Source organism: Babylonia areolata, chromosome 16 (genome assembly GCF_041734735.1).
Source record: "Babylonia areolata isolate BAREFJ2019XMU chromosome 16, ASM4173473v1, whole genome shotgun sequence".
Lineage (NCBI taxonomy): Eukaryota > Metazoa > Mollusca > Gastropoda > Neogastropoda > Buccinidae > Babylonia > Babylonia areolata.
In genome coordinates, this window is record NC_134891.1 from 27,482,216 (window position 1) to 27,495,479 (window position 13,264).

Here is a 13,264-nt window from a genome sequence, read left to right on the forward strand (position 1 = left end):
TTACATTAGATTCTTTACCAAATTTAATGACTGTTGATAATCACAAGTTAGAAGTACACATAAGCATGCATGAAAGATCAACATTGTTCTTGTAAAAAAAATTTTTTTTAAAGTCACGGTTTTGACTCCCCAAAAGTATACGTAGAAAAATCAGCAAACGTGTAGAAAATCCGCAACAGCCAAATCAGCTCCACCTCAAAGTTAGCCGGAGTGTTTCTTGACTGACTGTCTCGCACAGGTGATGTACAGATCCAGGTGCTAGTTACAGCTTGGATGTGGGATTGTCAAACTGCCCATGTCTTCCCGCTCCTTGTGCAAACCTTGTTGCTCCTGGAACACCCAGCAACTTGTATAAGGTCTGACATCACAGCAATCAATACACACATATATATCTACATGTATGGTCTTATTTTTTTTCATTGCAGTTACAAATCAACAGAGTGAATTGTGGTATGTGTGTGTGTGTGCTGTCCCCATTTATCGTAGCAGAAAGAAAAATGTCCTCTTTATTATATCTTTGATTAACCTCCCTCCACTGCACATTTTTGTGCACACACACACACATTTGTCTAAAATCACACTATCATATTATGTGAACTGACATTAAACTGAAGCATACACACACACACACACACACACACACACACATACACACACACACCTTGCACACAACACAGTCGCCAGTATTTTCTGGCACAGTCACCAGTATTTTCTCCCCCTCCACTAGGCCTTGAGTGGTGGTCTGGACGCTAGTCATTCGGATGAGACTATAAAACGAGGTCCCATGTGCAGCATGCACTTAGCGCACATAAAAGAACCCATGGAAACAAATGGATTTTTCCCTGGCAAAATTCTATAGAAAAATACACTTCGATAGGAAAACAAATATAAAAGACTGCATGCAGGGGGGTAAAAAAAAGGAAAAAAAAGGGGGGTGGCGCTCTCAGTCTAGCCATGTACTATCCCTCAGGAAAGCCAGAGAAATCTGTTGTGACAAAAAAGAGTAATACAATACATATACACCACACACACTAACACATACAGAGAGATACATAGAGATACACAAACACAACGCACACACACACAAACACACACGCATATGCAGACTCACCGGGCACCGCCTCAGACTGTAAAACCTTCAGCCCGTGGGTCCACTCATGCTGGAAAGCATCCTTCCAGGACTTGGCGCTGAAGGTGGAGTGGTAGCAGGAGGCGCGGTCTGCCAGCATGCACTGCTGGGGGAACTGGGCAACGGTGTTGGCCAGCTGGATCGCTTGGCCCAGTGCTGTCGACACGTGGATGACATGAACAAACTATCGCTGTTTCTCTTTCTCTCTCTCTCTCTCTCGGAGTTGGACTATACACGCTCTGCATGTAACGTGTAACAACATGCACCCCTGCTCTCCATCTTCCTCTCTGTGTGTATGTGTATGCCTGCCTGTCCGCTTGCTTTCTCTGTCTCTGTCTCTGTCTCTCTATCTGCTCTGTCTGCTTGCTTCTTTCTTTATCTCTGCCTCTCATCTGAATCTGAATCTGAATCTCTCCGTCTCTGTCTGTCTGTCTCTCTCTATCTGCTCTCTGCCTGCCTGTTTCTTTCTCTGTCTGTCTCTCTCTCTTTCTGCCAGCTAGGCTCTCTCCTCCCACTCTCTCCCTCTCTCTCTCTATCTGCTCTGTCTGCTTGCTTCTTTCTTTATCTCTGCCTCTCTCATCTGAATCTGAATCTCTCTGTCTCTCTCTATCTGCTCTCTGCCTCCTGCCTGTTTTTTTCTCTGTCTGTCTCTCTCTTTCTGCCAGCTAGCCTCTCTCCTCCCTCCCTCTCCCTCTCTCTCTCTCTGTTACATGGCTGACAGTGCTTGCCTTTCACATGCCAGCCCACATGACACACTTGCTTAAACAACACTCCCCAAAGCTTTTTTTTTACCATTCAGACACACCGCACAAAGTGTGAGACAAAATCTGCATCCATGCTGGCCAAAACACACAAATCAATACATCTTGATAAATGTCTAAACCTGTCTCTAACCACTGAACCTTCTTCACAGTCTCAACGACAATGTGGCCACACTCCTCATAAAGAACCACCCATACACAGCCGCACCCAGGTTTGCGTTAAGACAGTCCCAGCACCAGCAGTACACGCTCACAGGCAGCATTTAGTTCCTTCCTTTCCCGTACGTCATGGGTGTGAAATCACCCAGACAAGTGTTTTTGCTCTGTAACTCAAGTAATATTGAAGCCACTTCCACATAATTTCATGACTTTGTCCATAATATAGTTTACTACATATCCACTGAACATTATTTTCTTTTATACATAAACAAAGAAGTTATTAACCTTTCCCGTACGTCGTGGGTGTGAAATCACCCAGACAAGTGTTTTTGCTCTGTAACTCAAGTAATATTGAAGCCACTTCCACATAATTTCATGACTTTGTCCATAATATAGTTTACTACATATCCACTGAACATTATTTTCTTTTATACATAAACAAAGAAGTTATTAATCAATTAATGTCCCAGTACGTCGTGGGTGTGACGACACCCATACTCCCAAAGAATAAACCTTGCACGCCGTACGTCGTGGGTGTGGAGCCACCCATGCAAAGCTTGCGCGCCACGCGTTGTCGACATGACGTCACTTGGGCTCGCTACAGAGAGAGATGAGAGTGACCTTGTCTTTTGTTGATCGTATCCCGTTTCAAGTCTGCGGCAAGTTTTACTCTAAAGTTGTAACTAATTTCAGAAAACAATATTTATTGCACTAGATATCTTCAACAATATTGAATGAACTGTTTTTCTTGTAGAGAATGATTGGGAGCAACTGATTGATAGCTTTTTATCTAGTTGGAATTAAAGTGCCTTTCTAAGAACTGGATATTTTTGTAAGTCTGAAATCAATTGATCTAAAATCTAGTTGATATAGAAATTTTATTCTTATCCTAATCTGTTCAAAGTAGAGAAAACCCGACTATGGCTAAAAAAAGAAAGATAGTTGATATAGAAATTTTATTCTTATCCTAATCTGTTCAAAGTAGAGAAAACCCGACTATGGCTAAAAAAAAAGAAAGAAAAAAAAATGCCAGCCAGCCAGCCAGGAATGCCGAGATCTAGGCCAAGGGAAGGGGGGACTGATACCAGGCTGTTGCTGCTATGTTAGGGCATCTGCCTTGACCGAAAGAGGATGGGCGTGTAGCCGCTAAAAACAAAACAAAACCAACAACAAAAACAACACACACACACACACAAAAAAAAAAACCCCAAAAAAAACAAACAAAAAAACCCCGTTTTTTGTAAGTAACAACACTCTCTTCTCACGGGCAAAACTTATTCACAATGCGCCTGGTCAAGCACTGGAGTAAATAGCCTACACGCACAAGTGGAAACTGCGCATGCAAGTCTGCTGAAGAAAAGTCAAATTTGCTTTACGGACAGGTGTGGGTTACTGTGCACCCACGACGTACGGCAAGGTCTTATTTCTTCAGTGAAACCATGGGTGCCTACACACCCACGACGTACAGCGAAGGGTTAGTTCGTACACAGAAACCATGGGTGCCTGCACACCCACGACGTACAGCGAAGGGTTAGTTCGTACACAGAAACCATGGGTGCCTGCACACCCACGACGTACAGCGAGGGGTCATTCCTTCTTAGAAACCATGGGTTTCTGCACACCCACGACGTACGGCGCGCAAAATTTTAGGCGACGTACGGGAAAGGTTAATCAATTAATGTCCCAGTACGTCGTGGGTGTGACGACACCCATACTCCCAAAGAATAAACCTTGCACGCCGTACGTCGTGGGTGTGGAGCCACCCATGCAAAGCTTGCGCGCCACGCGTTGTCGACGTGACGTCACTTGGGCTCGCTACAGAGAGAGATCAGAGTGACCTTGTCTTTTGTTGATCGTATCCCGGTTCAAGTCTGCGGCAAGTTTTACTCTAAAGTTGTAACTAATTTCAGAAAACAATATTTATTGCACTAGATATCTTCAACAATATTGAATGAACTGTTTTTCTTGTAGAGAATGATCGGGAGCAACTGATTGATAGCTTTTTATCTAGTTGGAATTAAAGAACTGGATATTTTTGTAAGTCTGAAATCAATTGATCTAAAATCTAGTTGATGTAGAAATTTTATTCTTATCCTAATCTGTTCAAAGTAGAGAAAACCCGACTATGGCTAAAAAAAGAAAGATAGTTGATATAGAAATTTTATTCTTAACCTAATCTGTTCAAAGTAGAGAAAACAACACTCTCTTCTCACGGGCAAAACTTATTCACAATGCGCCTGGTCAAGCACTGGAGTAAATAGCCTACACGCACAAGTGGAAACTGCGCATGCAAGTCTGCTGAAGAAAAGTCAAATTTGCTTTACGGACAGGTGTGGGTTACTGTGCACCCACGACGTACGGCAAGGTCTTATTTCTTCAGTGAAACCATGGGTGCCTACACACCCACGACGTACAGCGAAGGGTTAGTTCGTACACAGAAACCATGGGTGCCTGCACACCCACGACGTACAGCGAAGGGTTAGTTCGTACACAGAAACCATGGGTGCCTGCACACCCACGACGTACAGCGAGGGGTCATTCCTTCTTAGAAACCATGGGTTTCTGCACACCCACGATGTACGGCGCGCAAAATTTTAGACGACGTACGGGAAAGGTTAATCAAGCACTTCAGGAAAACATGTGGGTAGCACTTCAGGTTGCACAATTCCGTCAACATAGTCTGATCTTCTGAGGCAACACTTGGGACGCATGATTTGTAACACTCTCGATCAGCACTTGCCTGTGCCGGTGGCTACCACCCGGTTGGCCAATCCCATCTCCAGAGCCTCCTTGGCAGACACGGGTCGGCCGGTCAGGACCAGGTCCAGGGCCCGGGACAACCCGATCAGTGCCGGCAGCCGCACTGTGCCTCCATCCAGGAGCGGCACACCTGAAAGGTAACGCAGCGCCTTGATGTGACGTGACACATTTTTCAGCACCTCGATGTGACGTGACACATTTTTCATTGCCTTGACGTGGTGTGACACATCTTTCATTGCCTTGATGTGGTGTGACACATCTTTCATTGCCTTGACGTGGTGCGACACATCTTTCAGTGCTTTGATAAGATGTGACACATCTTTCATTGCCTTGATGTGACGTGACACATCTTTCAGCCCCTTGATGTGACGTGGCACATCTTTCATCGCCTTGATGTGACATGGCACATCTTTCAGCCCCTTGATGTGGTGTGACACATCTTTCATTGCCTTGATGTGACGTGACACATCTTTCAGCACCTTGATGTGACGTGACACATCTTTCAGCACCTTGATGTGACGTGACACATCTTTCAGCGCCTTGATGTGACGTGACACATCTTTCAGCCCCTTGATGTGATGTGACACAGCTTTCAGCCCCTTGATGTGACGTGACACATCTTGATGTGATGTGACACATCTGTCAGCACCTTGATGTGACGTGACACATCATTCATTGCCTTGATGTGATGTGACACATCTGTCAGCACCTTGATGTGACGTGACACATCTTCCAGCCCCTTGACATGACATGACACATCTTTCAGTGCATGACACATCTTTCAGTGCCTTGGTGTGACATGACACATCTTTCAGCTCCTTGACGTGACATGACAGAGACAAACACTCCTCTCTCACCCAGTAAAACATTAAGGATGGCAGAGACAAACACCCCTCTCTCACCCACTAAAACATTAAGGATGACAAACACTCCTCTCTCACCCACTAAAACATTAAGGATGACAGAGACAAACACTCCTCTCTCACCCACTAAAACATTAAGGATGACAGAGACAAACACTCCTCTCTCACCCAGTAAAACATTAAGGATGGCAGAGACAAACACTCCTCTCTCACCCACTAAAACATTAAGGATGACAGAGACAAACACTCCTCTCTCACCCAGTAAAACATTAAGGATGACAGAGACAAACACTCCTCTCTCTCTTTCAGCACCTTCACATGACATGACTTATTTTTCAGTACCTTGATGTGACCCAACAGATTTTCCAGCGCCTTGATGAGGTCTGACACACCTTTCAGGTGACTTGACACATCTTTCAGCACCTTGATTTGACATGATATTTCAGGTGACATATCTCTCAGCACCTTGATTTGACATGACATCTTTCAGTAATTTCACGTAACTCATCTTTAAGCATAACAGCAGATATGAAGCATATATATGCATCAACTGGCATGCTTTGACACGTTTTTGAAACTGAAACAAGCAACAACTTGATTTGACACGGCACATCTTTCAAAACTTTGATGTGATATGACAAGGTTCCCCCCACCCACCACCACCCACTCCTGCTTCCCTCCACCCCTCAATTTATTTTCGTCACATTTGGTATTTCCAGGAAAAAAAAAAGAGTTTGTTAACAATTTGACATGATTGAACACACAGACACACACACAGAAAGCCAGAGAGCAACAGGAAATTGATTTCTCTTTCCACCGCAGGTTCTTTGTTGTTTTTCTCTTCTTTTTTTTTTTCTTTCGCTTTGTTTCGCTCTTTATATGCCTTGATGTGACCTTTCGGCTGACATGACACATCGCTCAGCACCTTGATTTGACATATTTCAGGTGACATGACATATCTTTCAACAACTTGATGTGACATATTTCAGGTGACATATCTTTCAACAACTTGATTTGACATATTTCAGGTGACATGACATATCTTTCAACAACTTGATTTGACATATTTCAGGTGACATGACATATCTTTCAGCACCTTGATGTGACATGATAAATCTTTCAACCCCTTGACGTGACATGAAATATCTTTCAACATTTCCACATGATTTGACTCTTAGTGCAGTGATGGCCTAGAGGTTACACGTCCACCTAGGAAACGAGAGAATCTGAGCGTGCTGGTTTGAATCGCGGTTCAGCAGCCGATATTTTCTCCCCCTCCACTAGACCTTGAGTGGTGGTCTGGACGCTAGTCATTCGGATGAAACGATAAACTGAGGTCCCCATGTGCAGCATGCACTTAGTGCATGTAAAAGAACCCACAGCAACAAAAGGGTTGTTCCTGGCAAAATTCTGTAGAAAAATCCACTTCAATAGGAAAAACAAATGAAACTGCATGCAGGAAAAAATACAAAAAAAATGGGTGGCGCTGTAGTGTAGTGACGCGCTCTCCCTGGGGAGAACAGCCCAAATTTCACACAGAGAAATCTGCTGCAGCACAACAGAACAGTACAACAATAGAAGACACACATGCAACAGCACAACATACCCCAACGGCGACAAAAGACTCCCATGACAGCGCTCTCCTCCACTACCCTAAGATCACACATCAGAGCAAGTTCAAGGCCGCCGTAACCGTCCACTGCCGCGATCACTGGCTTGCTGAACATCTTCCTTGTGGGGCCCTGCGGAACACAGGTATCAACAGACTTTTCAGATGTCACTTTAATCAATGATGAATGATATGGATATCTATATAGCACCTGTTCTCAGTCGGAGACCAAGCTCTAAGCGCTTTTCTTCTTCTTCTTCTGCATTCACTTGTATGCACACGAGTGGGCTTTTACGTGTATGACCGTTTTTACCCTGCCATGTAGGCAGCCATACTCCATTTTCGGGGGTGTGCATGCTGGGTATGTTCTTGTTTCCATAACCCACCAAACGCTGACATGGATTACAGGATCTTTAACGTGCGTATTTGATCTTCTGCTTGCATATACACACGAAGGGGGTTCAGGCACTAGCGGGTCTGCACATATGTTGACCTGGGAGATCGTAAAAATCTCCACCCTTTACCCACCAGGCGCCATCACCATGATTCGAACCCGGGACCCTCAGACTGACAGCCCAACGCTTTAACCACTTGGCTATTGCGCCCGTCTTAGGCGCTTTTCAAACACGGTGCCTGCCTGGGTGCAGCCCACTGCCAGCTGCCACTGGGCGCTCATCATTCATTTCCTGTGTCACTCAATCATATTTCAGTCATGCACACAAGCAAACTCATACAGACATGTAACATTTTATGTGTGTGACCGTTTTATTTATTCCCCCCCGCCATGCAGGCAGCCATACTCCATTTTCCGGGGTGTGCATACTGGATATGTTCTCGTTTCCATAACCCACCAAACGCTGATATGGATCTCAGGGTCTTTAATGTGCATATTTGATTTGCAGCTTGCATATATACATGAAGGGGGTTCAGGCACTAGCAGGTCTGCACATATGCTGACCTGGGAGATCGTAAAAATCTCTACCCTTTACCCACCAGGCGCCGTCACCGTGATTTGAACCCGGGACCCTCAGATTAAAAGTCCGTTTTAACCATTCGGCTATTGCGCCTGTTGTTCCTTGTTTTCGAAAAGCACAGTTTTGACTCAGAATGTATGAAGAACGATGATGCACATTGACAATGTGTATAGTACACATGAAACAAAGTCCCCCCCCCTCCCCCCGCACCCCCTCTCCCCCAAACACACACACACACACACACACACACACACACACACCCGTCCTCTTTCTTATTCTTTTGAGTGGAGCGTTGAAAGGACGAAGCAGTGGCCGCACTTCATTTGCCGGGAAAAAAAACTGATAAATGTCAATTGGAATGTGTTTCACAAAGGCAGACAATACATATTATAAGGTGTCACACACATGAAGGGGGTTCAGGCACTAGCGGGTCTGCACATATGTTGACATGGGATATCAGACACCCCCGAAAACGGAGTATGGCTGCCTATATGGTGGGGTAAAAACGGCCATACACGTAAAAGCCCACTCGTGTACATATGAGCGAACGTGGGAGTTGCAGCCCATGAAGATGAAGATGAAGAAGTAATAACACAATCACATGCAAACAGACCGATGCATAAAAGTGAAGACACACAGGCAAAACTGAGATATCAGTAGTCAGATAGACAAGACAGATAGACAGACAGACTGGCAGACTGAGAGACAGTTCAGTTGCTCAAGGAGGCGTCGCTGTGTTTGGACAAATCCATATATGCTACACTACATCTGCTAAGCAGATGCCTGACCAGCAGTGTAATCTAATGCGCTGAGTCATGCCTTGAGGGAAAATAGAATTTTGAAACAGTAAATAAATAAGCAAATAAATAAAGAAACAAATCAATTAATGACATAAAAATAACAATAAAAAATTACTGATTAAAATAAAAAATCAAATGAAACTAGTAATGATATGATTAATAATAGTAATGAAAATATTAACAAATAATTCGTTTCATTTACCTATTTATAGTCTGTTCATCTAAGATGGTGATACTTGACTGATTAACAAATAAAAGCAAATAAAACAATTACAGATTTGGGGTACGACAAACAGGCAGACAGACGGGAAACAGGCACACAGGTTAATGGTAACACATGCACATAGACAAGACAGACAGACAGACAAGACAGATGAGTGAAGCTTATCTCCCCCTGTCCGCACACACCATGGCAGCACTGTCAGAGTGTTCAGGATCTCTGTACATTTCCAGCTCCACCTGGCCACCTGACAGGGCCTTCAGGTCAAAGCCAGCGCAGAAACAGCCACCTGTACCACACACACACACACACCAGTATCAATATCAGTATCAGCAGCTCAAGGAGGCGTCACTGCGTTTGGTCAAACCCATATACGCTACACCACATCTGCCAAGCAGATGCCTGACCAGCAACGTAACCCAACGCACTTAGCCAGGCCTTGAGAAAAAAATAAAAATAAAAATTGAAAAATAAAATAAATAGAAAATAAAAATATATAACTAAAGAAAAAAATAAAAATAAAAATGAAAAACATATTCTTACACACACACACATTCACACACATACTCGCACACTCACACACACATTTACATACACACACATGCACCATTCAGTCACAGTTCATCATCCTGCTTCATCATTAGATATAATCTGTGTGTGTGTGTGTGTTTGCATGTGTGTGTGTGTATGCGTGCACATGCAAGCATGTGTAGAATCTATTCTGCACAACTTGCACATTGCATACTTCCTTGTGCAATTACATTGCTTGACAGTTGAAGGGAAACAACCCATGGTTTGGCTTATCACACTCAGTTCAGTCTGTGTAGTGACATTTGAGAGGTGTTCAAACTGTTTTGCTGGCCCCTCCAGTGAACTGCCCTTTCAATCCTGGGGCTGTGCTGGTCCTGGTGTGTAGTGCAGTGTCATCAGGTTTGCCCTTGGCAAGATTTCAGTGAGTTTTTTTGTGTGTGTGTGTATTTTGTTTGTTTGTTTTCAACATAATTCAGGGTTTCAATTGTGCACACACTGCTTGTTTTCTTGAAAATGTGCACTGTTTGGAATTTGTTTTCATTGTCATGTGTCAACAACAACAACAACAAAAACCCACAATAAAGAAAATAAATTGCACTCATCAAAACCTTAAGTTTCTATCACTGTAAGTCTGTTTATTTAGTTTCATAAAGACCAAACCTCAACTTACTATCATTATCATAAATCTGTTCTCCAAGTTCTATTAAGACCTCAACTTCACTATCATCATTATAAATCCGTTCCCATACTGTCATAAAGACTTCAGCTTCCTGTCATCATTATCATAAGAAATCTGTTTTCTTAGTTTCACTGACCACATACATACATGTGGAGTGATGGCCTAGAGGTAACGCGTCCGCCTAGGAAGCGAGAGAATCTGAGCACGCTGGTTCGAATCACGGTTTATTTTCTTCCCCTCCACTAGACCGTGAGTGGTGGTCTGGACGCTAGTCATTCGGATGAGACGATAAACTGAGGTCCCGTGTGCAGCATGCACTTAGCGCACGTAAAAGAACCCACGGCAACAAAAGGGTTGTTCCTGGCAAAATTCTGTAGAAAAATCCACATCGATAGGAAAAACAAATAAAACTGCATGCAGGAAAAAATACAAAAAAAAAGGGTGGCGCTGTAGTGTAGCGACGCGCTCTCCCTGGGGAGAGCAGCCCGAATTTCACACAGAGAAATCTGTTGTGATAAAAAGAAATACAAATACAAATACACACATCGTTTCAGTAAGTGCACGTTTCAGGTGAACTATTGACCTTTGCCATGCAGCACAGCCACGTGAGCCTCCTGGGTGTCCTCAAACTGTTGGAACGCCTTGGTGAGCTGCTGCGCCGTGGCTGGGTTGACACAGTTCCGAACCTCTGGTCGGTTGATGCCGATGGTCATCACTTTGCCCAGCTGTTCCACCAGCACCAAATCTGTTGCCAACACAGGCCAGGCTGCGTTTCCTCAGTCATGAAAACAGGCACATTCCAAGAACAAGCGTTTCAACTTTTTTTGTTTGACATTTATTTTTGAAGGCACACACACACACACACACACACACACACACACACAGATATATATATATATACACACACACACACACACAGGGTGACATACAAATGACATCGGGACATACAATGTATGTATATCTTTAAATACACATGCACTAATACCCCAAAAAACAAAAACACCAACAACAAAAACAAAGAAACAGAGGAGAAAGTGTATAAATGTTTCATAAAAAAGATACAAACAACTGCTCCTCTGCCAGAAAAATTAGAATGCATTATGGAAAGGATTTCATCTGATTTATTATAAAAGTTGCTAAATTAATTTCTATGCCTGACACTAGGAGTCTATAAGATAACTGTCTGTCTGAACCCGTTAAAGTCAAGCACGGAGTCCCACGGGGATCTGTTTTAGGCTCTGTGTTCTTCACACTGTACACTGCTCCTCTCACTGAAATCATCAACCCCCACAACGTCATTCTTCATTCTTATGCTGATGAAACTCAACTTCAGAAAAGTGATACACTTGAAAATTTGTCCTCGCTCTAGCAAGAAACATCCAACTGCTTCCTGGACATTCAAAACTGGATTACAATTACAACTGAATGGGGCCAAGACTGAAGAAATCATAATTGGAACTAAAAAAAAGACAACCTCTCTTCCATCACAACTGACACAATCAAACTTGGCAGCACATCCATCCCTCTTTCCAGCTCAGTCAGGAATCTTGGCATTGTCCTTGACAACACACTGTCCATGTAAAAACTTATCAGTCAGACCTGTCAATCCTGCTACTGTCAATTGCAGCACATCAGATATCTGTCAACCGACGCAACATATACACGTCGTTTCTCTCATTCTCTCTCACCTTGACTACATAAACTCTCTATTGTCTGGTTTGCCTGCTTCATCCATTCAGTCCCTTCACCGCACACGAAACTCCTCTGCCCAACTTGTCCTCAGAAAGAAAAGATCTAACCACATCACTCCTCCTTTGCAACATCTCCATTGGCTCCCTGTTTCACAAAGAATAAAGTACAAGATCAGCACTCTATGTTATAAATATATTCACAAAACTTCCCCTTCCTATCTCTGTGTCTGCCTTCACCTCTACACCCCACCTCGCTCTCTATGATTGGCTTTGGACCCACTCTGTTTACGCACACCCAGATGTAAACACTCCACTGTCAGCTGCCATTCTTTCTCTGCATATGGACCTTGCATTTGGAATGAACTTCCTCTTTCACTGCATCAGGTCTCCACACTCAGCTCTTTCACGTCTGGCCTTACAACCCACCATTTTCCAATATAACCTCTTTTCCCTGCTCTTCTTTTGTCTCCAGTTTCTCCAGTGTGTATGACTGGTTTGAAAGCACTTTGATTTGTCTCTGCATAAGATTCAGCATTATATAAATACTAGCTATTATTATCATCATTATGATCGTTATTTTCATCGTTATTATGATTGTTGTTGTTATCATTATTATCCAACAACAAAACAACACATGCATTAGAAATGTACACTACTGCACTGACTTAAATGGCAGATATTGACAGCAAATAACTAAATGGATGAACAGATAAAAGTAACATGAGAATATCTCTGTGTGTGTATGTGTGTGTGTGTGTGTGTGATCAAAATCGAAATCATAATATGATGTTCATTTGTTGACAAGTCCCAGTCCGTTACAATTATTCTCTCGGAACAAGAACGGGAGGAGGGGGGCGGGGGGGGGGCACCCACGATCGTAACCTTTATCTTTTGACAGGCAGGTGGACGTTGACAACCGCAAATTTTGTTGAGCTATTGCATTTATGTTCTTCATGAGTAAAATACGACTTGATTTCAGCGCCGCCATTTTTACAGTCATGTGGACAAGATGGTTTGTCATGTGACGTTGGAATTAAGTTCTTGTCTACTTTAAAATTAGTTTTTAATATACTGATAATTTCATGTTA

General features: G+C 43.3%; 2 protein-coding genes and 1 long non-coding RNA gene across 5 annotated transcripts in view; 1 reads left to right on the forward strand and 2 right to left on the reverse strand.

The window, feature by feature from the left end:
- The window catches only part of LOC143291283 (enoyl-CoA hydratase EchA19-like), a 15,612-nt gene extending 15,397 nt beyond the window's left edge, over positions 1-215 (reverse strand). Inside the window, exon 1 of the mRNA XM_076601129.1 lies at positions 195-215. The gene's annotated coding sequence lies outside the window, so the exon portion shown is untranslated. The remainder of the gene's footprint in view (positions 1-194) is intronic.
- The window catches only part of LOC143291286 (uncharacterized), a 5,786-nt gene extending 4,379 nt beyond the window's left edge, over positions 1-1,407 (forward strand). The window contains exon 2 of the long non-coding RNA XR_013056500.1: positions 1,180-1,407. This is a non-coding gene — a long non-coding RNA (uncharacterized LOC143291286). The remainder of the gene's footprint in view (positions 1-1,179) is intronic.
- LOC143291282 (enoyl-CoA hydratase EchA19-like) lies at positions 195-13,197 on the reverse strand. 3 transcript variants are annotated; one of them, XM_076601127.1, is made up of 9 exons: positions 13,059-13,172; positions 12,174-12,321; positions 11,069-11,230; positions 9,464-9,564; positions 7,279-7,414; positions 6,015-6,095; positions 4,790-4,939; positions 1,112-1,285; positions 195-330 (listed from the first exon to the last, which is right to left on the reverse strand). In XM_076601127.1, exons 2-9 carry the CDS (start codon positions 12,214-12,216, stop codon positions 263-265), a joined length of 915 nt encoding a protein of 304 aa, XP_076457242.1. In that variant the 5' UTR covers positions 12,217-12,321; positions 13,059-13,172; the 3' UTR covers positions 195-262. The 3 variants fall into 3 exon arrangements, with proteins under 3 accessions (XP_076457242.1, XP_076457239.1, XP_076457241.1); XM_076601124.1 differs by lacking the exon at positions 12,174-12,321 and having other exon boundaries at positions 13,059-13,197; XM_076601126.1 differs by lacking the exons at positions 6,015-6,095; positions 12,174-12,321 and having other exon boundaries at positions 13,059-13,197.
- Between the last annotated feature and the right edge of the window lie 67 nt (positions 13,198-13,264).